At 46.3% G+C, this 27,525-nt stretch overlaps 1 protein-coding gene across 1 annotated transcript in view; it reads left to right on the forward strand.

Moving 5' to 3' along the window:
* Positions 1-11,533: 11,533 nt before the first annotated feature.
* Positions 11,534-27,525, forward strand: part of PPP1R14C (protein phosphatase 1 regulatory inhibitor subunit 14C) — a 49,037-nt gene continuing 33,045 nt past the window's right edge. The window contains exon 1 of the mRNA XM_068677070.1: positions 11,534-11,999. Within this exon, the coding sequence (XP_068533171.1) occupies positions 11,733-11,999 (267 nt within the window). The 5' untranslated portion in view covers positions 11,534-11,732. The remainder of the gene's footprint in view (positions 12,000-27,525) is intronic.

The following is a 27,525-nucleotide window of genomic DNA, read 5'->3' on the forward strand; positions in this document are numbered from 1 at the left end:
TGACAGTTAAGTATAAATTGGGAATGAATACCTGCCAACTTGAAATTATGTAGATCTAGCAGATATTTTAGGCAGATTCCCGTAGAAATCGTTATTTTGCATTTATACCATGTCAACTTCGTCAGCCAGTGTGTAACCTGTGTATCTTGTTTTTCAAATTAAAGGAAAGCTTGGCATTGCATCAGAGAAGAAGCACAGCATCTGCAACAGAAATGCCAAAATCCTGGAAGCTACCCCACAAGCATGAGTACTGCGTGCAAAGCAGATGGTAGGAAACTAAGCACAGAAAAATACAAAAGAGGCATGTTTGGTGTAGCTGTTGCTACATTCTATTTAAGGTAAGTTTTTTTTTTTTTTTTTAAATGAATACAATATACTGTAATGCATACTAAAGTGCTGGCAAAGCTTAGTAGAACAGGTGTCATTCTCAGCCTTTGTGAAATGACATAAAGCCAGCTTCAGAAAGAGAGAGGAGATAGTTGTGAATCATAAGGATGATCTGGAAAGAGCATGGAAAATGCTGCAAGTTCAGCAGCCAAGAAAAGCTCCAGCCACTTCACGGGATGCAGTTTCCAATCTTCATCCTGTGTAATGAAGTGAGCCCAGCTACACATGTGACCAAACACTTATTTAATAAATACTGCCATGGATTTTCCAAGTGCATTAGTAATCCAATAAAGTAATTCCCATGCTTCAATTAGATATGTGTGTATTTTCCCATATCTAATCAGGACAAGCTGAATTACATCAGATGGGGCCATCATGCCTCCTTAGGCACAGATTGGCAGTTGTGAGATACCGGAGCGCGGCTTCGCTCTGCAGGCAGCAGGCATTGCCATTGCAGGCAGAGGATTATAACCTGTCAAGTCAAAGTCTTAATCTCTTCTCAGTCATGAGTCAGTGATGAAATGGCCTTCAGAGCATGCACGGGCAGCAGGAGAAAGATTTGTCACGGCTAATAGGAACGCTAATGGAGAAAGCACTTCAGTTGACTTTACTGATGATATAGTGGACCCCAGTTATGAGGAACAAGCTTTAATGACAGTACTCACAGGAAAATTGGAAATAAACAACCTTGCCATGCTGTGAGCAGAGGGACTTATTTAATACCTTCTGTTAATTTTGATCAAAATACTGTAAATGCTTTCACACGAAAAGAAACTATCGTTCTCTCATACCATGTTAATCTGTGAACGTAGAGGATTCACAAATTCAATATCCAATATAGGAAAGATGGAGATCAGCTGTATAAAAGCACTATTAAACAAACAGCTGCTTTTTGCTGAGTTACTTTAAGGTAAAAGATTTACTGCCATTAATATCCTGTTATAATAATAATATTTTATATTCTAATATATTAATGCAGATGTGGTGCAATATAGAGTGCTATCAGTTCAGAATAAATTCAGAATGAATTTCTCTACCTCCTTTCAGCCTTTTTTGAAGGCACTTTCCTGCCTTCTTTTGAATGATGCAGGGAAGTGCTTTTGCTACCAGGTACGTCAGACTGGGGATGAAGTCACGCATGCATCTTTTGAAGGAAGTGTTATTTGTTTCACCACCAGACCATATGGTTGGAGACACTATCTCCGACCACGAAAGAATGCAATACTTTTATTCACTTAAAAGTCTGTAGGAAGGCTGTATGTTAACATTTTTCAAGACAATTGCTGGCAGATGCCCGAGAGACTAACTGCTAAGGAGATGAAATGAGACAATTTTTGTTTATGCCACGTAAATAGCACCTCACAGTTGGAAGATTCACTTAGAAAACAGGAGAGGTTTGTTCTAGGATCATTTCAGAGTCACCCTAAAAAATGCCTCCTCCCAGGAGAGTGTTTGCTAACCCAGCCTCCGCAGCCCCTGCTGAAGTCCCGCTGTGAGAAGCAGAATGAATAAACCCAAACTGAGTGCAGCAATAACGCTGCTGCGCTGCTTCTAGCACTTGCTCAGGCTCAGTCCAGGTGACATTGCGGCACTGCGTTATCACAGGGTCGCAGAATGGTTGAGGCAGGGATGGACCTCTGGAGGCCAGCTGGTCCACCCAAACCTCTGCTGGAGCAGTGGGTTATGCTGCAAAGGCTCACCACGTCCCTCTCATTTCCACCACTTTCTGCATCTGAGGTTTTTTTGGATTGCTCTTCTGAGGTGCCTGCAGCACTTTGTAGAAAATGCAGCTCCCTAACTATGGGCTTGGGATGCGGCTCTGAATGGAGAAGGCAGTCAAACGAGATTTATTAACTCTACCTATAATTGCCTCATTTCCTAGTGTTATACAGCTGCATTATGTATCGTTTCGGGAATTATATAAATGGATGAATATAAACACTGTTGCTAGGAAAAATGAGAGTGCAAAGTGCATTTATATAGCAAAAAATAGGGATAGACAGGTAGTGTGCCTGATTTGAAGGACCCTTTCATGTAGCACCAAGCTTTGGTTTAATCATTTCCATGGGACCTCTCTCTGTTTTTTTCAGTCACCTTACATTTTCTAGACCAGCTGCTTTAGATTCGGCCTCATCATCAGAAAGCACATAATTTAGCAGGAAGCCGTATCAAATTCAATTTCTGCAGTTTTTCGTTGATTCATTAAGTTCCTTCTCCCATTCTCAAGATGATCCATGGCAGATTGCAATCTTTTCTCATTTACAACATACCAGGGACATTTCATTGTCTGTTCTTTAAAGATAAATTACTAATGTACTTACACACAGAAGCTAGCATGTGTCTAGATTTGATTTCTTCAAATGCCAAGGCTTCTTTCTGAAGTGAATTTAGTGAGTTTTTGAAACTCAGTACAGAGGGGTTTAGATCATACAGCAGGAATCATTAGAAATGCCCTAAAAAATACAATCAGAACAGTTAATTTGTTTTGTAGGATGCCATATTTGAAACTAGTAACACGGTATTGCTAGTTTTTAATTGTACAGTATTATAAACGTACCTGAATACCACGCTTTTCACACCACATGGGATATATAAATAGAATTGATGCTTTTCTTCTTCCATAACTCACCTTTTTATGTAGTAGTGCGTGATGGAGGGGCATTTGCAGTTTGTGGGACAGATGGAGATCAGCTATGCAACAAAATTCATGTATAGATTACTAATGGTACCCTATCTAAAGCTAATATATTGATTACCCCTCCTGTGAACAGCAAACAGGTCAGTGCACTAAGAGGTTACTAACTAGCTCATGCCTGTGGTGCTCTTCTTAGGGTGATTTGAAAGCAAAAGAAACTAACACTGGTGTAGATGGTATTGTCACTACTGCAGGAAATATGTGGGGCCATTTCGCAGCACTTCTCTGAGTGTTGCTTTAGCAAAAAGTTTTATGAAGTACAGATATGCAAAATCCCAGTGGTGCTTAGAAAAGTTCAAGGCCAGAAGGCCAGAACTTGAACCTGAACTTGACTACAGCTTGGAAAAGAATAATTTGTGTTTGTAGAACCAGACAGTGTTTCTTTTCTCCCATTACAATGAGAAATACAAATATAGTCCAAATCTGTAGGTAAAAGCTCTTAAATCATCTCCATAGTACCCAGTTCTTTGAGACTTCATAAATGGAAACAACCTAGACAAGCATTTAACAGATTAACCAAGGTGTATATTTGTACAAGAAGATCCCATTCTGAAGCAGTCATACCATGTTGTAAACCTTACTGAGCCAAACCTCCTGAAAATTGACTTAAAAGTAAGTGGGGGAGGAAATTCTAAATTGTGCCTCACGCTGAAAATGGCTACAGACAATCTCATTTTTACTCTTTAAGAAAAATCTCTTTTGGAACCAAATGGCTTACACGATCGCGTCTTTCCACGCGCCGCTCGGTGGTCTCAGATCACGCTGTGCAATGTCTGGGGCAGGGACGGCCTCGCGCTGCTGATTTGTAAAAAATACTTAGGATAATGGGACTTTCACCCTGGTAATACTGCCATGAATTGTTGTAACTATTTTGTAGTTATGAACATCCTCTGCTTACACGTGGAATATTTCTTTTCATATGTTATTTATACGGAGCTGCTAAGTGCATCAAAATTGCGTGAATGGCCCAGAGCTGGATGGTTCTTGTACACATAAAAGCTTATTCATTTAAATTGCACGTGTTTTGAGAGAGCTTTTGGATTCTCCTTGTTAAAAATAGCTTGGTACAGAAATACCCACAGAAATTAGGACCGGTGGGCACTTTTAGGCTATGTCTATGCAAGCAACAGGGCCACGGCCTGTGCTTTGGCCCTGAGGGCCAGTACGATGGTGTGGTTGAATGGTTTTTCCCCTGAATGTGATGGCCTTGTCCACAGGGGCTGCTGGGGACAAACTCTGGAGCAATGGTCCCCAGGACAGTGCCCAGGACGTGGCTGAGCTGTTGAGGACACCACTGGCAGCTTGGGCAGTGGCTGGGTACCAGCGCTTGAGTCTGCTCCTGGCCCTGCAGAGCTTGTGAGGAGAGGAGTAACCTGAAAGGCTCCTGGTTCATCTCCTTGCTGCTGGGCTGGATAAACTCTCCCTGTAGAGAAACAATGAAACAACAAATACTTGCCTTTTTCTTCACGAAAAAACCTCTGAAAATGTGGATTCTGCAGCCTCCCTAGGCAGCGTGTTTTGTCATTTCTTTATCACTGCTGTTGGAAAATTGTTCATCAGGTATAATCAAAATCTCTTTTGCTTCAGTTTAAACTCATTATTCCCTGTGCTCACCCCATGAGATCAAGAGCACAGTATTTCCCTCGTCTTTATCGACATTTCTGCATTCTTTAAACTATGTATTTCTCATTCTGTTAGTTTTTCCCTGTAGGGTATTAAAGAAAGGACATATGCTTTAGATATCTTATCGTTCCAGATGCGTTTCTCCAACTTCTGCCACATTGGTCCAATCTCACCTGGAGTTGAGTCACTCCTTAACAGAGGCCTTACCAACAGAATCCAGCACAGTGAAGTTACTTCACGGCTCATATAAATTACATTTCTCTTTACACATCCTGATGTGATGTAGATTTTTTTCACCACAGTGTGTTTCTAACTCATGTTCAGTCTGTGATCCAGATCCCCTTGGTCCTTGTTGGTAGAAGTGCTGTCAAATTTGCCTTTTCCAATCATGTACTTCCACAGCTGATTACTCCAGACAAATGTGGAGTGTTTGGATTTCTTTTATTGAATTGCATCCTCTTGTACACTATATACTGCCAGAATGATTTATTAGTTCTCTGGCTGCTCTGCATTCTGCTGAGCTCCTTTCTTTAATGCCTCCATCCCCCACGTTCTTCATTTGCTGGATTCTGAGTGGCGACTTGGAATACCCTCAAGGTTAGAAAAGTGCGGTCAGTCCTCTTGTAAGAATCATCCAAAAAGGCACGTGAGCAGCAGGGCTTGTTCTGCTTGGCTCTTCACTTTGCTCAGACTATAGCTGCTAGCTTTCACCAACTAGCCCACCTGATTGTTTATGCTTCCTCCACCGAAATAGCTTTTAGCTTGAAAGAGCATGCATGAGGATGGCATCAATTACTTACTGCTTTTAACAATTCTGTGCTATCGATGTCTCTCGTTATAGCCAGAGAGACCACAGCCTCTTCCCAGGCTGAACAGCCCAGTATCATTCCTGCTTTCCCGAATGAGGTAACGAAGGACTTGTGAAGGTCAGCATATCATTCTTGCGCAGCAATCATGAACAGTGCCAGCTTTTAGCTACACATCCACCCCATTTTTTGGACAGTCTTGGGGCTCACTCTGCATATGTTCTTCTGCAGAGTGCTTTGGGGTGCATGCATGAGGGGACATTAGGCAGAGTGGCAGTACTGGCACACGAATTTCTAAGTAACTGCTTTCTGCTCAACTCGCAGTCATGTTTTTTCCAGATCCTAAGTGCCATCACTCAACACTAATTGCCAAACGAAATGGTAAAACATGCTACCTCCCTCTTCAGCCAAGCTATGCAGAGTAAATTATCATCATTTGTCATTATTTCTTGAGTGCAAGTGAAGCAGGCTGTGGCGCACAGGTGACAGGTACGGCTCTGGGAGACTGCTGGTCCAGAATAACATTACTCCAGACACTGTGAGTGTCTCGGTCTCTAACCCACACTTTCTGTTAATGATTTTGTTTGTCTCTCTTCACGGACTAATGCAAACACTTTATCTGTGTCACTCATTTTGTCCCTTTGTATTTTACCAAAGGGTTAATACTTCCGTGTAAGCACAGCAGGACTCGAGGGCAGAACAACAATCAATATTACTAGAGGCTACGGGATGTTAATTGTCCAGCCCTGCTTCGTGGTTTATTTTGCTGTTGTTTGTTTTTTTTTTTTCAAATGTTTTCCTTTATTGATCCCCTACCTCCCCACTAATCCCTTCCAGAAAAAAGGAAGGCTGTCCACATCGTTCTAAATGAAAGTGACAGATTGGGTGGCAGCGCTCAGATGAGCAATCATGGATTATTTGTACCAGGAATTGCCGATGTTATTGAGGGCAAGTGAAAGTAAACAGAGGTTACCTACTTCTTGTTTAGCTGCCACCCATCCTCAGCAGGAAATACGTCTTTGTACTGACACAGCACAGCCTGCGTGTCCTAACGTGACTGAACAGCACGCACCAGAGATGCTCAGGGATGCTGCACCTGATACCTGGGAGTGCTCTGGATTTCTGGCTGCTTTTAGGGTCCCAGCAGTAGGTGGACTGCCTGCCCCTGCCAGCTGCAGCCCTTCCAGACAGACCTCCTGCTCTACAGGGCATCCTGTCTCCCCACCACCAGTCCAAGGGCAGCTTGGGCAGCAGGAGCTGAATGGCACGTGGGTCCCATGCCGACTGCCGAGACGAGTGCTGGCGGTGCAGTGGAAAAGGGGGCTGTGCTCACACGTCCTGCTCAGATCTCTGACACAATAAGAGGTTGTCACTGTGCCTGCTTACTTTTTAGGAAATAAAGCGTGTACAGGTACAAACTTGTGTTTCTTCTCCCTCCTCGTGTAGCATTTACCTTTGTACCTGCATGTAGGTGGGCCTGTGTATCTCGTGAGTGCCACCGACCTCCTCCTGAAATGCAGCACTCTTCCAAAGTTTCCTTTCTGAGTCCCAGGCTATGAACATATTACATCATAACCAAGGGGGGCCAGAGCAAACACCCCAACGTAACGAATGTTTGCTGTGTGTCATTTGCCTGTCAGCAACGAGTGTCAGAATTACTGCTTTTTATTGCAGCTGGGGGGGTGAGCAATGAGCCCGTGATCTCTCCCTTGAAAGAAAAGAGAAAGAGGAAAAGGCAGCCCTTTGTGACAGCTTTTGTAGGAGGCAGACTCTGAGGAGCTTTTTCATAAAGGCAAAACAAACTAAAAATGTGGGGTTTTTGAAGCAATAAAAGGACGGCTGCAAGAACAAAAGGTCCAGTGCTGAGGAGGGTAGATGAATGCAAACACCGCGTCTTTGGAGTATGCAACATCACAAACTGATGAAAAGCGATCGAAAATGAAAACAACATCACAGCCCGGCTGGGGAGCCGAGGAAGTTACCAGTCAGAGGGAGGGGCATTAATTAGGACATGGAAAGTAGAAAATCACTTAGAGACACAGAGCCCATTAACAGCTCGTAGCCCCAAGCTAAATTGAAGTGGGAGACACAAAAATGGTACTTATAAAACTGAGGGACACAGATGGGCTGCCACTGCGCTGAAATCAGCGCTCAGTTTTTCGTTGTTCATGGCCAATGCAGCGCTCCCCCAAAGTGGTTTTCCTTACTGATGGGGGAAATCACTTGGGAAAGTGTCTTCAGACTTCTCAGAGGCAGTCAGCGGGGAGAGGACTGACTATCTGTTTGATGGAAATTTACGATAATTATGGAAAAGAGAAACCCTGGGACTGTGCTACCATGCCTGGAGCGAAGTGTCAGAGCTCACCAGCAAAAATGGCAGGCAGAGCTCTTAAATGGCAGGGTACCTGGTAGACAAAGGCAGCCTAGCACTGTACAGGTAACAGAGTCTGTCATTACACACGCAGGAGATTCCCTGGCAACTCCTAACCCAAATATTTTGTTAGCAAGCCAAGGAGTACAAGCATGAAACAATTCCCATGCTCTGAGAACATACAAAAGCTAGCGTGCATATCAGGAAGGAAATAAAATCAGCGACCTGCCTGTATTTTGTAGTTTAAACAAATCTGGGTTGCTAAAGATCTCCAGCTAATGGTCAGCCTGTGAGTCTTCTGCTCAGTTCTAATTCCCTAGAATTCTAATTTCTTTTATTTTTCTTAGAAAAGAGGCAAAGGGCAAAGGTTCTCCCTTTGGGCAGTCTCCCAGGAAGGAAAACTTGTGGAGGGAGACACAGGGAAGATGGGGTGTAGTATTTGACAGCATAGGAAAAATGTGTATTTAGAATGTCACTGAGGATAGCAAGCCTAAATCTTGCTTCCTAAACAGCAAGAGAAGAACCTTTAGCCACAGGAATGGGTCAATAACAGCATTGGTGGCCAGCGCTGACAGAAGAGTCAACTGTTTAGGAAGGGAGCACACCTGCTATCAAGCAGGGTTACTGTAGGTGAAGAGACAGTTAATGGTCAGAGTCTTGAACCCTGAAAGATCACGGCATAAGCCTCCTGAAAGGTTAATCTGGCTATTCTTAAATGTTTTCTTTGGCTGTAAACAGGTTAGGGCCATGCAATACGTGCAGGGGAAGTGCATACAGCGTCATGCAGTTTGCATTCTTACGGAGATTCCCACAGCCACCGTTTGGGAACGAAACAGGGAAGTGCGGGTGATGCAACTGCTCCTCTGCCTTTTGTGTTTCCTAATTCATGCTGTCTGTTCTTCACTGACCTTGGGCCTCTCACTCACTACAATACTTGCTGTATTTCACCCCGTGCTCTTGTGTGAGCGACCTGGACATGATCACACCGAAAAAGCCCAGTATTTCAGTGGCACTGTATTTTAGCTTCTCTTCAGTTTTATTGATCAGCCATTAGCTTCAGATGAAATGCAGCATCACGATTATGATTTAGCTGCGGGAAGATGCTCATTTGTGAAGCCTCATCTCTTATGTCCTGAGTCCACTTCTAGAGGTAGCTCTGAAACCGAGGCTGAAGGGTTGGGAGGGATTCTTCCTCCCTCTGCCACATGAACTCTTGTCTTTCTTAAGGGCATAACCACTTACGGTCCCATCAGGGTACTGAGAAGAATTTGCTAGGAAACTTCCATATCTTCTTACTCCAACAAATGCTCTCATACACCTCCAGACACTCAGGAGAAGAGATTGTGCCCACACAGGGTTGCATTGCTCATTCCCAGGATGTTAACAGATCTAGCCATTTTTGTTCAACTTTGACTTTTAAACAACTAGATCTTTCTTTCACATGAAACAAAATTGTTTCAGGAAAGATTCTTGGCAGTGCTTTTTGCCCTGGCTTCCTGAGGAATGCACTCTCTTTACAAACTGAATGAAAAACCAGTGGCACATAAAACTGCCTTATGACAATGCTGGCAGTTCTGCCAGCTTCTCATCCACCCACATTTACCAACCACTACGCATTATGTTAGAACTGTAATTTTGAAATGATAACCTCTAAGGACGTGCTTTTGCATCCCCACTACCTCATTTTCTACTTTAAGAGTGCTGTGGAAGTGCTGTTTGAATAGCGGGTGACAGCTTTTAACTGTCTGCAGTGATTATAATATCCTATTAATAATAGTATTGAAAAAGTCCTTCAGCTAAGACTTTCTGGATTCTCACGCTCAGAGTCAATAAGAGTGTGCTAGCCATCTGTACACCCGGTATTCCTGACTCCGCCACCTGTACACCTGATATTTGCTGCACCAGGGAACAAAAAATCTCAGTATTTTCCAACCAGGGCTAATGCCTGGAGCTTTAGGTCCGGTGTGGAACACCACAGAGTTCTTCTGGCTGCAGAAAATATTCTGTTATGGCAATGATTTGTGTATTCTTGCTTTATATCCCATGGAAAAGCAAGTAGAATCCTTACTATGGCTTTAAAATATCTCAAACGCAGTTTTTACCGCCTTTTGCACAAATCCATTTTTTCTCAGATAACTCCTGACCTATAGTGAATTCCAGCAGCTGAGAACAAAGTCAGTCCATAAAGATGAAAGTGTTTCTGCTCTGAAGAGGAAAGTTTCGAGTTCTGTGGTTCAGAACCTCAGGACCGGGCTTCCAAGAAGACACGCAGCGGCGAAGGCCCAAATTACAGGCCACTCCAAACACACAAGCTTAAAAGGCAGCCGCTCCCCTCTTTCAAAAAGTCCTCTGCATCGTTTTGGTTTCTCTAAGCACAAGCTGTTGAAAATGGTGTTTTCTTACTGTGTTTACCCAAGCCCAGATTTATAAAAGCCAGGCAGCACCACGCAGCCACAGATGAAGTCTGGGTTTGCCTGGGTCATGGCAGAGGACAGGGCAGACGCCCCGCACCGAGTCAGACCTGTGGGATGTGGCACTCGCTCAAGCTCTGCCTGCAGCCCAAGCTCCAACCATCATCTCCTGATGCCCAGCTGTGGTTGCTCAGTATTGCTGAGAATCATGTGGTGCTTAAATACACATAAGGAGCTTAACTTTATATGCGTTGCTTTGAAGAACTGGCTTTTTTTTCAGATGACAATCTGAAAGCTATTGTAGCATTTAAGCCCAATAATAGTATTTTATCTCTTGATCATATTAGATTATGATCCCTTTAGCAGCACAAGCTGGGTTTCACCTAAGCAGCCTGATGAGGCTCAGATGACTCACGCCAGCCTTGTGCTCAGTGGTGTTGCCCAGCGTGGAGACCTGAAGAGGCTGAAACACGGCGGGTAGCATGTGGGCACGCGGAGTGGCAACAGGGATCTGGCTACAGCAGAAGTGGTGGTCATGGCTGTGATCCCCTTCACCTCTGACCCAAGACATCCTCCCTGTGCTGGTGCAGGGCCTGGAGGACTCAGTCCTGTGAGGAATGGTTTAAGGAGCTGGGGGTGTTTGGTCTGGGGAAGAGGAGGCTCAGGGCAGACCTCATTGCTCTCTGCAGCTACCTGAAGGGGAGGTGTGGGGAGCTGGGAGTCAGCCTGTTCTCACAGTAACCAGTGATAGGACCAGAGGGAATGGCCTCAAGTAGCACCAGGGGAGGTTCAGGTTGGCAGTGAGGAGACATTTCTGCTCAGAAAGAGCAGCCAGGCACTGGGACGGGTTGCCCAGGGAGGTGGTGGCGTCACCGTCCCTGGGGGTGCTCAAGGAGAGGCTGGACGTGGTGCTTGGGGACATGGTCAGTGGTGACACTGGTGGTAGGGGGTGGTTGGACCAGGTGAGCTTGGAGGGCTTGTCCAGCCTTAGCGATTCTGTGTGTGGTCAGCAGGGCAGGCTGTGCTCCCCACGGCCCTGCCCCAGCCGTGGGGCAGCGGCTGCCCCCATGGCTGCTGCCCCTGTCACAGGGAAGCCTCTTCGCTAACGGAGCCGGGCGGGCCCCGCCAACCCCCCCCTCCCCTCCCCTCCCCTCCCCTCAGCGGCGGCGGCGCTGTCCCCGCCCCGGTGTGGCACATCCCTCCCTCCTTCCCTCCCTCCCTTTTTCCCTCCCTCCTTCCCTCCTTCCCTCCCTCCCCGCGGCGGGGCCGGCCGAGGCTCCGCGCCATGCCCGCCTTTAAACGGCAGGTGCGGGGGAGCGGGGCAGACGCGCCACCGGCGGCGGCCCGGCGGTAGCGGCTGGGACTGTGCCGTGTTGTGTGGGGCTGTACTGGGCTGTACTGGGCTGTGCTGGGCTGTGCTGTGCTCTGCGGAGCGGAGCATGTCGGTGGCGACCGGGGGCAGCGAGGCGGCGGCGGGCGGCGGCGGCGGGGGCCGCGTCTTCTTCCAGAGCCCCCGCGGTGGCGGCGGCGGAGGAGGCGGCGGCGGCTCCTCGCGGGAGGAGGCGGCGGTGGCGGCGGCGCAGGTCCAGCAGCGGCGGCAGCAGCAGGGGAAGGTGACGGTGAAGTACGACCGCAAGGAGCTGCGGAAGCGGCTGGTGCTGGAGGAGTGGATCGTGGAGCAGCTGGGGCAGCTCTACGGCTGCGAGGTGCGGGGCGACCCGGGCTGGGGGTGCCGGGGGCTGGAGGGCGGTGTGCGGGGGGGATCGGGGCTGGTGCCTGGTGCTTCGCCCTGGCACAGCTCCGCCAGCAGCATAACCTTGTGGTACCCCCGCTGGTTGCTGCTGTAAAGGGTCCAGGTGCTCAGCCCGCACCGAGGGTCTCGCCCGGCTGTGCCACCCGCCTTGGCTCAATGAAGCCATCGGGAGCTGGGCTGGGTGGCAGCTCCCACATCCCTGGAGCCCGCAGCTCGCCCCATGGCTCGCCCCATGGCTCACCATGCAGGGATGGGCTCGGCAGGGCCCCAGGTGTGCTCGGGGAGCCCGAGGTGTGCAGGACTCGGTGCACCTACCCCAAACTGATGCCTGGAGACAGCCCCTTGTCTCTCAGAAGCAGCTCAGCAGCAGGTCTGCCAGAAATGGACTGGCACTCACCAGAAATGCGCACGTGAGGAGCGAAAGCCTCCTGAACTATCCGTGCCTGTGAACTAAGGGAGGGAAGGGAGCTGGTGGGTTAAAAATCAGCAGCTGCTGCTCTCCGCCTTGGCGCTGCTCGCCTCTGCAGCCGCCTGCTTTATGAGGCCGTGTAACCTGTAGGCTGAAAGGATTTCTTTGGGGCCAGCAGTGCTTCAGTCGGTCTGCATGAGCTGATGGATTTGTGTTTGCATGAAGCGATAACGTGGTCAGTAGCTGGCTTGCTGCACCTCCTGCCGCTGTTTGACTCACGCTGCTGTAACCCCGGGGCCTGTTTGGGCAACGTGTTGTGTGCTTTTGACACATAGGTGGAGTTGTTCTTTACGCAAAAAAAAACGTGTCGTACGTGGGACCAAACCAAGGTCTGAAGGAGTTAATGCTGCTCTTAACAGTGTTCAAATAACTGGCTTGCTGCGTGGAAACACTTGAGGAATAAATCTCATAGTCTTTTCCTTATCATAGGTGCCACCAATGACTGAAACAGAAGGAGGTCTGCATTAGGAGGGGGGCTCTCCATTGAGATGGGGACCGTATATGGCTGCATAAAATATGGCTGGTTTTTCTTTGATAATTGGCTTTCTCAGATGTCCTTTAGTGGAAAAAATGGTTTGAGACAACAGGTAAAAACGTTTTTAGCTTTGAAGGTTGAGGGCAAAATGTGTAGGTTGTCGTGTCTTTGCTGCTGTGCTGGGACTCTGTCCAGTCTCACACCGATGGCAGCAGTGAAAAGGTCAAGAAATTAACGTGCTATCAACATCAGGCTGAAGATGCATGATGTGTGTAGCCAATAAAGATGACAGCAATTTGGTGTAAGATGCTTTGCTTGAATCTGCCTGAATGACTTCTAGGCTTACAGATGCAGCTCTTGTGCTGAAACAAAATCTCCTAGGCAGCGTTGGTAACTTTGCCCATCGGCAGGCGGGGGGCAGTGTGGGGACTGCTCGCTTCAACCTCTAGATCTACCACGACTTCCTTGATGTGGTGACACTTAAGTTCTGAAACAGCCTCAGATCTTCTGGAATGTCAGAAATAGACTGAAATTTCTAAGCCTGAAAGAGCTAACCGGTGTTAGCTTCTTCTAAAGAGCAATGCACACCGTTCCTGGGAAGAACAGAAATAAGAGCTTGCAGGAACAATGCTTGCAGTGCCATATGCTGAAAGGCTGCATAAAGACCTGGGTGTCTCTTTGTAGGACTGAGTACATGTAGTGCCTACCCACTTTTTTCCATGTAAATAATGTTTTCTGCTGAATTATGCCAAGATCTATCAGTAAGTGGACACCTACAGAAAGACTGCCTTTATTCAAAGCTAGACATGTATTCGTAGCCTCTCAAGTACCTGCAAGTCAAGTCAGCTATGTGCCTGTGAGTATGTCTTGGCTTGGTGACAAGGTTTAAGAGATGAGGTCTGGAAGTAAGGAGACAGGTTTGCTTTTCAGGTTCTTTTCCAAGTGAATCTTGGTTTTACCTGTACAGTTTTTAGTTTCAAAAATTAGATGCCAAATTGGGTAACGGAGCTGGGGGAATGTAGTTTAGAAAGAGCTCTTTGAGACTGGTGTTGATGCTGACCACACATACATCATCCAAAGATCAGCTTTAGAAAGGCTGCTTCCCCATGAAGCAGAGTTTAGGGATAAAGACCAACCGGAATGGTGAAGGATTCCCATGGCAGTAAACTTCACTCGGACCAGAGACTTGTAAGCAGGATTCATTTGGCACCAGAATCCGTCAGGCTAAGGGCAAGTGCTTCTGGTGAGCATCAGTCTGGCTGTTTGCTCCTGGAGCTGCTGTCATTAAAAAATGAAGTTTTATAACCTGTTCACTTTGGTTTATATGAATGCTAGAACTGAGGATGCAGTCTCAAATTAGGGCATTGAAAATGCAGTGCCTTAATCACAGGACTTGAACTGACTTCAGCGTTGATCTTTACTACGTGTCTGGTTTCTAAAAATAGTTTCTCTAAGGATGCTTCATGTTTTGGCCTAAACTCATTATTGGTTAAGAATTGCTACATAGCACTGCACAGCACAACTTGCATCACCGCTATTAATGATTTGCAACTTGTATGTCAGAACATAAGTGATGACAGCCCGGTTTTCCACGTATAGGATCTGCAGTGTACGCTCCTACAGAACTAGTACAACTTTATATATGGAAAAAGCTGCTAGATTTGACCCCAGAAACCATTCTGTTTTTCAAGTACGTCACTGTGCTCAGGTGTACTGCCTACCCCCGAGTACAGCATTTGCTGTAGGTGGCAGAATGCTGGTGGAATAAGAGCACAGAGGACAGACATATGGACTTTACACAGCATTAATAAACAGTGAAGAAAGATTTTGCTGTGCTATGGGTTCGTTCCATGTAGAGGCATGGATGGTCAAATGGAACGAGCCCTTAGATTTTGGACTCTAAAAGTTGGAGGTAAACTTTTTTCTTCTAATATGAGCTGTTGCTGAGCATAGTTGAGATAATCCACTATTTTATGAGTGTGTCTAATCACGTATGGATGTCAGTGCTTGGGATATGATCTTGGTTTAGAAGCAACAGGGAAATTACGTTCAAGCTTATGCCTTCTCTGTTGCAGGGCAATATACACTTATTGTGGGATTCTATGTTTAAAAATTCAACACACAAGCAAAAACAACTGGAAGAGCTGCCCACAAAAGCCCCTCAAGCATTTTATTTCAGAGCACGGAGCCGTGCCAGACCCAAGGTTGTGCCAAACTGAGGATTGTTGTCACACAGGGTTCTCTTCCACTGCCTGGTACGTGGGGACTGCAAGGACAGGAGTGGCATAAAGCCCTGCGCTGGGTAAGGGATTTCGTGTTGGCAGGGCCAGTCATTGCCGCTGTTTGTTTAAAAAAAAGGATATTGGTGGGGAATGGGAGGGAAGGGAGCCCTTCAGTCTGTTCCAGCACAGGCTGATCTCCCTTCCCCTGGGTGCTGTGTGGATGAGCACCCTCTTTGGCTGTTTTCCTGGAGCCGCTGGGATGTGCTAGCAGCAGCAGCTTGTGCCTAGCGGAGCATCGGGGGGAGTCTGTCGGTCTGTAGGCACTTGAGTTCAAACTGCTCGGTGCTAGACGGGAGAAAACAAGAGGAAGGCACTTATCTAGGCTGAAGAGCCAGATCGCGAAAGCAGAAACTTCCTGGCCCTCCCTCTCCCCTCCTGCCACCCAAATGTTTTGGCTGCGGTGTTAGAGCTGGTGGCAGGCTGTGAAAGGTGGCGTGAGGGCAGCAGGGAAGGTGTGCTGTCTGCCTCCTGCCAGGCTTCCCGGGAAGGATGGACTGGTGCAAGAGGGGCACGAATCACTTAACCGTGACCTCCGAAGGAATGAGGTGCCTCGACTCTTTTCCAAGATGTATTTTCGGTCCTGAATCCATTTGCTGATGGATGCAGGAGCAGTGCTGCATGTGCAGAATGACTGGATGCTCTACAGGGTACCCCAGGCAAGTTTTGTGAGCTGATGGACTCAGCTGCAGCTGCTTCTTCCCCTGCACCTTGGGCCTGTATTCGTATTCACACTGCCCTTCTGCACAGCATGGACCACCACCTCCAGCCCATCCTGCCAGCGTGCCCGCGAGTCCTGTGTAGCTGAGGAGTTGCCATGGCTACTGGCGATCTGTTTCGCTCCGGATTTGGAAGAACACTGAGTACAAGGGCCAAATGCTTTATTTTTATTTTATTTTTCCCCCAAACACACCATTATTTCCAAAACAGCCTGCTTAGTATGCTGCTGCGGCTGCCCTTCAGTAATGTGGAGCTGATGGTATGATCAGGTACAACTTATTCTTCAGGCTACTGTGAGATAACGTTTGAAATTTATTATTCATTTCTCACAAAGGTGTTTGTAAGGAAATCAACTGAATAAAACACCGCGGCAACAAACTCTGCTGACTGTCTGACTCTTTGAATAGACTTCCTCTAACTTGGACAAAGACCTCACAAATGGTAATTGTGTGTGAACTCGTTTCTAAATGGATCCGAAGTGGAAAGAGACTGAGAGAGGTCTGAGAATTAGAGCTGTTCTGTAAAAAGAAGCATGTCAGTAGCAAGTGTAGTAAAGGATTTCTTTCTTCAGGAAAACGAGTAAGACAGTCTAGATGCATTGGAGTATACTTAGAGGCTCATCAAATTGCCTGACTGTTTCTGGATGTATTTGAGTTGTTTCATTTGGACGCTTATTTCTGATGCCAGATCTCCGTGTTATGAACCTCAGAGCTCTCTCCTGAGGGCAGGGATGCCGCTCAACAACCAGAGCAGGTCGGAGGGTTGCTATCATCAGAGACCTCCAAAGGATATGGGCAACACCGGAACAGCACAGGCTTCTCAAATCATGTAGCAACCACGGGAAAGTATTTGCAGAGTCCCAAGGGTACAAAACAGAAAGCTCAAAATGGCCTATAAAATGCTTGCAGCTGTAAAACAACCCTCGTAAAATGCATGCTGCTGCTTTCAGGAAGAAGGAATGGGCTTAAGTACCTGTGAGGGTGCCGAGCACCTGCTGGCAGTGAGGCCAGAGCCTTTTGTTTCTAAATGTGCAGTTTAAGCTCTGAGTTGAGGTTCTGAAGACCCTAATCTAGAAGGAAATGTGCCGCCATTCAGCTACCTTCCTCCTTTTTAAATGCAAAATTTTTGCTACGTCCCGAGGAGTCCAGGAAAATTATTTTTCAAACCACTTGAGCTTTGTATGGCCTGAGTGTCATAGCTCATTGTTTTATATTCAGTAGCAGCAATATTTTCGACTTGTAATTTAGAAGCTTTACAACGTAAATCTTAATCTTCCACCAGCTATTCCATATCAAGCCTTGTCCTTTCCCTCTCTGTTCAGGACTGAACTGGTCTCTTTGCCGAAGGGGTAGGTGTGGTGGTTTTATGACGAAGCAAAGAAATAATTGATTGCTTACATCACCTTTCATAATTGCACTTCTTAAAAACAGTATCTGCCAACCGTTGTGGCTACAGCCTCTTCTGCCTCCAGGCAAAGTGCTTTACATACACTCAGTGCCTGATTATCCGTGGTAACTGGGGTGGGGACTGGGAAGGGGTGGAGAACATGGAAAAACTGTGGATTTAAAAATAAAATAAAATTGTAAACTCTGCTACAAATAACGCAGCGAACAAACAGCTGAGGCGGGGAGGGGGCGGGTCGTTTCTCTACCTTTTTCTCCCGCTCAGGTTCATCAAACGCTTTTGCTTTTGGACTCGAGTCTACCCTGGATGTGCCTGTACTTGCAGCACAAACTACAGCATGGATGATCTGTCCCCAGATAGCTGCGAGCTGGTTACTTCGAGCTTTGTTGCACTGCCTGGTACCCCTGTGCTCTGGCAGGGCAGGAAGGAAGAGGCTCTCCCCCATTATTCTCAGAGCTTTGCATGTTTAGAGCGGATCTAAATTGCTATAAAACCAAGTGCCTGAAACAAAAATAGCTCTGTTTAAGTGAGAAAGATTCGTCTTTCATGGCACGTCTGCCTCCTGTTAAAAGGCATAGTGAATATTTCAAAGGAGGTGTCGGATCTAAATAAAAAGATGTTCTACTTGACGTAGAACTTAACTGTTGCAGGACTTCTGCAATTAGGGCTGTCGCCTGCCTTAACTAATTTGCTGTTGATCCACACATTCTTGTAGCTCTCCCTTTAGATTAGGTGGTGTCCATCCACTTGAAAAAGCACTGTACCTGGCCCCATATCCAACCAAAAAAACCCTGGGCAGTTTTGTAGAGCATGCTTCTATATATAGTCTGCGTGAAGCAGTTCTCCAGGACTACAGGAAATGCTCATAAAAAAACAGGCTATCGCATCTCTAACCTGATTCAGCCTGAGTTATGGTCACCTTGTCTCTTGTCACCACAGGTGATAAAGCCGCAGCAACATCATCAATCCATTCTCCCAGCAGCCTTGCGCCTTGCCTGCAGTATAAGAAGTCCAAGTTCTCATTTTTCCCTTCTCTTTTTATTTTCCTTCCTTCTATCTAACTCCAGAAAGTTCTGTTTGACAGCACAAATTGAGTAGGTTAGACATGGCCATCCATCTATGTCACTGCAGCGTTTGGCTGCCTGTCATAAAACATTGGCAGTTTCTTTTGCTGCCCCCCAGCGTGACACATGGAATTATCTGAGTCAAGATTTCCAGAAGTTATTAATGTTGGAGAAAGGGGGGGGGAGAAGGATAAAATCTTAATTTTATGCAGTCTGTACAGCAGAAGTATGACTGTATTTCAAAGGTAGAATAAATTTAGCGTGTTAAAGATCTTGGAACGAAGAAGGGTTTGGGCAGAGGTGCACACTGAAACAAATCAAGACTCCTTTGAAGTGATAAGTGTTTAATTCTGAGGCTCACATTTGAATAGCAGAACTGTTACCTTGTTTTTCCCCCGAAGGAGCATGGTATCTGTTCTAGGAACCAGTTCAACGCAGTATCTTAAGCTGTTTTCAAGGAACACACAGATCACAGCCCCAGAAGGCATCTTGTATCTTTTTAATATACGTGATATTTATCAGCAGTGCAGATCTAGTAGATCTGAACCTAGAGTAAAATTATGTGTACTATAGATCTTTAATTATTAGAATGTTGATAGCTTAATTAATTCCATGTATAATATGGAAGTGGAGCAAATCTAGCACAAAAACACTCATTTGAAGAGATATAATGGCAAGTGTGTAAGTGGCTCGCTTGTGCGGTGGGAGCTAGGCTACAGGTGACACGACTTTTGGATGGAGAACACTTTTCTGAGTGTGGTGCCAACAACAGGGTCACACACTTCAGTCCCGTGTGTTGGACTTGATAAATAAAAATGATGGCACAGCGAATGCCTAATGAAAAACCTCATATCAGACTGTCTTAATAGGATTACTTTCTAGAACACAGAGTTGGGAAGGATCTCCTAGAGTCTGCTTTTTCATTTATAGATAAGCTCTTTGCATTTGATAGCATTTTGTAACGGAGCAACTCAGTTATATGATATTTCTTTCCAGATTATTTCATAAATTCATAAGTATACCTGTCAGGCACTAAGGTTTTCTCACTTCTGTCATAAATTATAGAAGGCCATAGACAGAAGACTTGTGCTTGCTTGGCATCTTTTTGTCTGGATTCTCACTCAGGGGCAAAGTTTAAATGCACTTTATCATGTCCTTACTCTGAGCATCATGAGGGTCAAGTGATGACCGCAGGAAAGGGGAAGAAGTATTGAGGCAGTGACTGCTGTAGATCACTTACTACCTTACGACAGAACCTGCCTCTTGATGAGATGTCTGCAGGCTGAAGGAGAAATGTGCTCACTAATATTTCATAGAGTTAATTTAGCAATACTTGGAAAATATATGATGGTAACCGCTCAAGATCCTAACTTCAGCACGTGAATGATGCCTTCTTTAAAATATATATATGAATTGACTCTAGCATAGTACAAATGATTTGTTCTTCTTCAGGTGACTGATTATAACATTTTGACATGTTCACTTCAAGCACAGGGAATTCCTTGAGCTTTTGTGACCGGCTGCTTTACGTTTTGAAGGATAATACCCCAAACACATATTGCAGTTTACGTCAGAAAAGAGCTCCAGATGTTCTGGAATAAATTCTTGGTTCTTGGTTTTGTTATGCTGCTGGTAGTTGTGCTGTTTTAGTACACCTCAGCCCTTACTCAGCTGTCCCTGCAGTGCGAGTTTAAACCTTTAGCTAAACACACTAGTAGTTGACTTGCTTGTAGGTATCCACCTGCTGTGTGCTGGTCAAGACCAAACGGAGGAGATTTTCTGTAGTGTCTTGAAGTAATTCTGACCACCAAGTACACCAAGATGAGGAAACAAAGCCAATCCTTGTCCTTGTCATCTGGAGGCTGCCTTGTCTCAGGCTGCCTGCAGTGGAGGCCTCTAGGACCACTTCTATGAAAGAAAACACCTCAATGACCTTTCTCCTTTGCCTCCTTTTCAGTAGGTCTCTGAACACTTCTTTCAGGTCATTTCTTTAAGTTCCTGCTAGATTTCCATTTGAAATGTTTATGTCACGACTCCTTTTTTAGCTCTTACTCTGAGTTAGTAGTTTGCGTGTAGCAAGCAGTAGTTTGAACGAAGCAAGTAGAAGAAGGCAGGGCAAGGTGCCAAAATACATTTTTGGGAACTGGGAGGCAGAAGGAACAGCAGGATCACACAGTGGACCCACACAGTCTTTGGCTCCCTTCTCCTGGGGTTTGTTGTCCCGGGCGGGCTAGTCGCAGCAGATTATTCCACTCCCTGTATCTGAAGCAGTTTAATAAATTCATTTTAAAGATTCCTCAGGCGGTGCTCTATCTTTGGCAGTCTGGGGACTTGCCTGGGGAGCTAACCGATGTCTCTGGCCCCTGGGGAAGAGGAGTGCCGGCTTTGGAGCGTGTTACAACTCCTGCTGATGCCTCTTGATGCTGGTGGACCCGGGCCAAAACGCATCAACTGCAAGGCCTGGATCATCTTCTGCTCAAAATTAGTGTCTGGGGGGAGGCAGAGGGAGGCCTAGGAGCCATCACCGTGCAGAGGACACCGCTCGGCCCAGCCACCACTTGGAGGGATACGGAAAGGTCTCCAGGTCTCTTGCCAACTGAATTTCTGACAGGATTGTGTTGCTCCTGGGTTCTGTGGAATGTGAGAGCACTTGTTTTGCTTCCACTCAATACAACTTTTTTTCCCCCCCAGAAGACAGGCTTCTTGTCTACCATGTCAAATCTGGCATGACCTAATCCTTCTGACCAAAGAAATACTGGCGCTGAGAAACCGTCTGCTATTCTGACCAGTAAGGCTTTAATTGACTGGTCAGACAAAAATGTGGTGAGGAGACCATGACTGTGTCTGATGCTCGATGTACCCATCCTGTGTGACTGATGGTGGAAGACAATTTATGCACAACTTCTCGGCGCAGAGAAAATGAGTTCTGGAAACTAACAGATGGTTTCTGCAAGGCCGCTGAAGCTGAGGTGAGGAGGGCTATTTAGAGGCCTCATTATCTCACATGCTCTCCCCTTGTGTTCTCTCAAGTGTCCTGATGGAGTAATTAATCCCTGAAGTGCCCCAAGAGGCAAACCTGCTTAATTGCACTGCTGGTTAGCCTAAATTCCCAGAGCACAAAAGACCTGGTGTTGATCCTATTTGGTTGAAATTTTTTCTTAAACTCTCTTCCTTGGGTCTTTTTCACCTCCACTCTTAGACGAAAGCAGTCAGTCTGTCAGATTTGATCTAGGGTGGTCCTAGGTTGGCAGGGGTCATGCGGGGAGAGCTTGACACCACTGTGGTCTTTCTGAAGGAGAAAACTGCTGATGAATCTTGGTGCTCCTCTGAAGTGCTAGGTTGGTGCTTAGGAACCACAGCTAGCTCTGTATGAATTTTATTTCATTCTGAAAGGGAAACAGATGGAAATGCAGGGATGAGGTGTGTAACCTTTAATTGCAGAAAATGCCCTGCATGTTCCTCCTGCGTTGTCTAGCTGTGGAGCTCAGAGCACATTCAAGCTTTGCTTCCATGTAGCACGGCTTGCCCTCATGAGCACTTTTTGTTCCTAGACGAGAAGTCCTCTCTCCAGTTCCTCTGGTTCACCCTTACCTTCTGTGTGGTGCACCAACACAGTATGGGTTTAGCTGGCTTCTCTCTGTTGCGTTCTTCCCATATGCAGAGTTGTGTACAAATTGCAGGGAGGAATCAACTGGGCTCCCATTATTCGGTGGTGGCTACAGATCCAGCTGCGGATCAGGCAGTGGTGGGGATGTCCTGTGATGGCTGTGGGGAGAATCATCCCACCTGTGTAATGCCCAAAGTACCACCATTTAGAAAGCTCCCGATGGCTTAACTTACTGCACAGCCTGCCCAAGGGTGACTGTGTAACAGTGATTTAGAGTACAACATGTATTTGCTAATACCAAACTATTTCTGCCTTGTGCGAAAGTGGATGAGGACAAAAAACATGCCATGTCCTCCATATCTGCTCTGGAGTGTTTTGTTTAAGAGAAGTGACAACCATGCATAGACTTAGCATGTCCTATTTTTATATCAAGAATACAAGGCATTTGCTTTGGAGACAGCGCTTGATTTTCAGCAGATGTTTCACTGAGATTGGATCCATGTCATGGGTATGGTTAGAAAGTGCTGAATGCTTCTCTTACTCTTCTCAGTGTAGCTTGTGATCAATGCCTCTTCGTCATTTGGCAATTTCACACTTTAGTGGTTCCTTTAGACTTCTGTAGAGATACACAAATTAGACAAGAATTCCTTAACCAGTGTGTTATGGATATTTTTGGGTACGTTGAAGTTGTTTTGACAGTTCAGTTATGAAAACAGTAAAATACCAATGTTAGTACTCAAGAAGCCTAAATGAAGTCTAAACCTTACCGTGACTGGATGTCAGCTCCTTCTCAGTGCTTACTAATGATGCTGCAGTTGCAGAATGCAAGATTCTTCATTTTCCCTGCATAATGAGCAGAGGTTTATTTATTTTTATTTTTTAAACTTATGCCTGAATGGAATTCTTGATGTGCTGTGTTGTTAAAGGAAGTTCTTTTGGGGGAAGCAAAAAAGTGTTTTGGCATCTTAAAATCTTTTTCTTATGATCGCATCTTCTCACCAATTTATTTTATTCAGTGTTGTGATAGAGCAGATAGAGAGCTACAGCTGTCGTAACAGAGGATTGACTTTTATTATCAGTTATGAGCACCATGAGTTGTAGAGTTTCCAAAATTCGGAATCTTATGGCATTTGGTCTTGTATTTCTTGTGGTGCTTGTTTCCCATAATTTAGCAGCAATGGCATGAAGCCCAGGTAACTTGCTGCTCCACCTTGTGTCTTGCCCACACCTCCACCTGCTGGCTGTATCCCCGCTTTTACTGCCTGTGGCTCTTAGGGTAATTTACCCACTTAAATGCATACCACAAGGGCATATCTCCTGCCTTGAGAACTGCTCTAAAATTTAAGTGCATGAGAGAATGGAGTGGTTGGGAACTCTTGGGACCCCTTGTCCTAGAAAGTGCAGAGGCTGCAGTTGTTGATAGGGCTGTGAGAAGACAGAGAATTTCGCACCTTTCCTCCACTTATTTCTCCACTGCAGTGTCAGCAAGTTCTGCTCAGTCCTAAACGCCATGTATTTTACTAGGGGAGAGCAAATACTCCTCTCTCCTCTAAAGCTTGCTTTTGTCCATCTGTGTGGTAGGCAGTAGATGGGTATCCACTGTCCCTGAGCCAACTGTTGGCTTATCAGGACCAGGCAGGTAGGCACTGGAGAAGCAAAGGAGAAAATGGAAAGTTGGGTGGGCCTGGAGAGGCAAAAGTAAGGTAGAGATGGTGGGATGAGAATAGTGAGTCTTTGGCAGGCTGCCTGCCCTTCTCTGTTTTGCCATGTTATTTCTTTCCCTACTGAATACCTTGGGTTTAAGTATGTGGGTAGATGTTCCCTTGCCTGAGCTCTGCTGGTCGATAGAAGGTGCCAATTTGATACAAGTAAGTAATTTTTCAGTAAGTTATTTTTCTTCCTGTTCCCCCAAGCCCCTGATCCACCTCGTCCCCTTGTATAAAGATACAAGGATAAAGATACATCTCTTCTCCGTTAGGCTTTAAAGACGCAATGCTCACACTGTAGGTATGGTGGAAGAGGGAACATCTGAAGTTAGGAACTGTAGGGACAATGAGATTGACAGTGCTTCTGTTTTAAGTGGGCTTATCTGGCTCTAGAGGTTGCTTTTTGGGACAAGTGGGTACTGTAATTTTGTATTTTAAGAAAACTTTTTTTGAATAAAGTTTAAAGCAATGCCGATATTGAGGAATCTGCAGTAACACTGGGAACAGATTAAGGGAGAAATACTACAATCACTACCAACAGCTGCTGGCCTTCCTACAAATAAATAAGGATATCTGTACATTTAACTCTGAGATGTGATGTTCCCAAATGCTTTCAAAGTATTTGGTTTTGGTAACTTTTTTGTTCAGGGGGTCTGGGCAAGTGTCTTTAGGGACACTTGTGCAGTTGCCAACTTGCTCGAAGCCTACCGCTAGTGGGTGAAATGGTCTTCTCAGACTTTTCTGGGCTGACAGAAGTTGAGCGAGATAAATTGTTGGTGGCATTTCATGGAACAGCAAATGCAGGGTCCAAATGTCTAAGGTACAAGCTGTAGTAGAAACAGAATAATAGACAGCTACGAGCTGTTTTTCTGCACCCCGTGCCTCTGAGAGGAATGTTATGAGGCAAATTTTTTAATAGAAGCAATTTTCCACTCGCTGAGCCCATCTTAACACTTGTTTAATTTTAGTACTCCAGCTATGCTAGAAATAGTTAGTGTTAGAAAGTGGTGGTCTTTTAACGTTAGGCTCAAAGTGACCTGTTCACCGTCACGTTACAGCATCTGCTTCTGCTCCAGACTATCACCATTTTCTCATCCTTTGGTATTTTTTTTAACCTTTATGAGAAGGCAAAACCTGAACTATACATGCAATTACTTCCGCAGTGCTGAACAGAGATGTGCTTCTGAAGCGCTGACTGTCTGGCTATGCCTTGAAAAAGCAGATATTTTTTTTCCCCCTTCTGATTTTCACTGCTGCATTGTTAGGCATAAAAGCAGTGAGGCTGGAGTATGTCTGCCTGTCCTCCTCCAACACTGGCTTGTCTTTGATGGCGACTCCAACCCCTCAGATTGTTTCTTTTAGCACTCATCTGCCTTTCTGCTTCTCTGCTTTGCCAGTGGTCAGTTAGCAAATTGATGTCAGGAAGGTTAGATTAAAACCTAGGCTGGGGATTTCTTCCCTCAAAAGACAAGGTACACAGAGGAGGCGAGGCAGGGGAAGCCATCCATGCGTGAAGGCAGGCGGGCTGGCAGAGGAGCTGAGCACAGCGGCTGCCTTACAGCTGCTCTGCTGCTGCATGAGCGGGGGCTTTGCTTGCTCTCAGGTACGGGGAAGCGAAGCAGAGCGTGTGTGCGTGTGTTGTATGAGGGGAATTAATGTATGCAAAGACATGCCCACTTGGCATTACTCCAGCTTAGCGTTTGAGATGCTGCTGGAAATGAGAAATAGAGTGAAAGCTGGAGGAAAGGGAGCATGAGCTCTTCTCTCCCAATTTAAAGCCTTCCCTGCTCACATTTTGTAATGCTCAGCGCAGAGCAGCAGCGATGCTGAAGCTGATTCCTGGCCAAAGTGTGGCCCTGGAGCAGCAGGCCTGCCTGGCGGGCTGGTTGGTGACAAATGACGGAAAACCTGTGCACCCAAGGAGAAAGCAGAAAGGTTGACAGCACTCCCGTGGTGCTGGCTGGGAGGCGTTTCTGGAGCTTGCCTCTGCGGCTGACTGCGAATACAATATTTGGTGAGACACCTTCCTTTTCCCTTCCTGTGCTGTACAGCAGAGCCGTGATGCTGCTGCAGGGCTTCAGCAGCCCTGGGCCTTGTTGCAGGTTCCCAAATGTGCGGGCCTGGCACCCGTACCATGCATACTGGGCTGAAGCCAGGCCGGGACGAGGGCCTGCGGTGGGGCTGGGCTGTGGGGAGCTGGAGCCCGGCCCTGCTGTGGCCTCGCTGGGGCTGGGGCTGGTGGCCCTGGGCTGATGTGGGGTCCTTGGGGCAAGCAGGGACAGGCAGGGCTGGCGGTCCCCTCAGGGTGCTGCACTGAGGTTGGTTTGGTTTCTGGGGCTGGCTTGCCTGTGAGCATGGTGTGCTTTGGGATATATTCTTATGAAAGGCTTTTAGTTCTGGGTGTCTTTTAAGGCTGTCGGGGTCAAGTGTCCATGTGGAGGCGAGGTGCGTGGACCTGCCTGACATGGGAGCCCTGACGGCAGTTCTGCAAGGGGCTGAGTGCTGGGCAGAGGTGTGAAAGAATAAAGATGGGAAGAGCCCGAGGGCTGATGTGGATCCAGCATTCTCCCGAAAGTCAGCCATACAGCTCCCTCCTACCTCATGGTCATGGGAGTGCAGTGACAGACAAGTGCAGAAGAAGGGAGTACAGAAACGTCTGACTCCTCCAGTTGCATCTTCCTCATCTACAGTGTACAAACAGACCTGCAGATTTCTGCAGAGATTCATGTAGGTGAAGGAAAAAGAATTAAACTGGTTGGATAGTAGTTTCTTTGTAGCTGTGTAAGCCATTCTTGGCCAGTGCTGTGTTAATGGTGCCTTAAAGAAAACTATCAGCATGCTAATGGCAGCTCTGAAAACAGAAACTTACCCTGCACCATCCCATTCATCTCCAAAGAGATGGGCATTTCTAGTCCTAATGATCCATTTAACTGCCAGTATTAAACACACATCTCAAGAAAAATTATATGCAATTAAACAGGAAGAAGCCTGTTAATGTAACATCATGGCTGTGTGACTGAGGACAGTCAAGCAACTTCAAGACAGATTTTAAAACTGAGGCTAGCTTTAGTTCGGCTCTTATTCGCAGTATTTTATTATTCCCAGGTAAATATTTGCATTGCATTAGTTCTAAAGTGCAGTCAGTCTCAAGTGCTCAAAGGTTAATGAACGAAGCGTCAGAAATAAGGGCTAACTAAGGATTTCATCCACGTCAGAGATGAAAATGATCACATTGTGACTTGCCCAATGTCACACGTGCTCCTTGGGAAGACGTGACTGTAAGGTTGTTAGTCTTTGCCATCTAATTGGAAGATGACCTTTATTTGCTATCTGTAATTCCCGTTTCCAAAGTGTGAAGCTCTTCTCTCTGCCAGAACAAGCCTAACTGCGAGCGGTAAACTTTTGCAAGCCCTGGAGAGCAGTCTTGCAGTGCTCGAATGAATTCGGTGCTCAGATGGATGTTTCTTCTGCATGCCAGGACGCCTTGCATGTCAACCATCCCCAGCTGCAGAGCAGGTGGACTAACCTGGGTCGCTAGCCCCGGAGCACTTGTAAACAGCGTGGGTTGCAGCGTGTGCCCGGGCACTTGGGTCACATATGCTCGTTGCTAGGACTGCCGGGGCTTTATTCCCATAGCTTTCTGCTGCGGCAAGCCGAGCTGCTCCTCAGTTCCCAGTGAGCTGGGGGAGCTGGTTTGTCCTCGGGGCATGTTTTGAGGGGGCAGGGAGGAAGATATTGTGGGAAAGCATCAAATG

This window comes from Anas acuta, chromosome 3 (genome assembly GCF_963932015.1).
Source record: "Anas acuta chromosome 3, bAnaAcu1.1, whole genome shotgun sequence".
Classification (NCBI taxonomy): domain Eukaryota; kingdom Metazoa; phylum Chordata; class Aves; order Anseriformes; family Anatidae; genus Anas; species Anas acuta.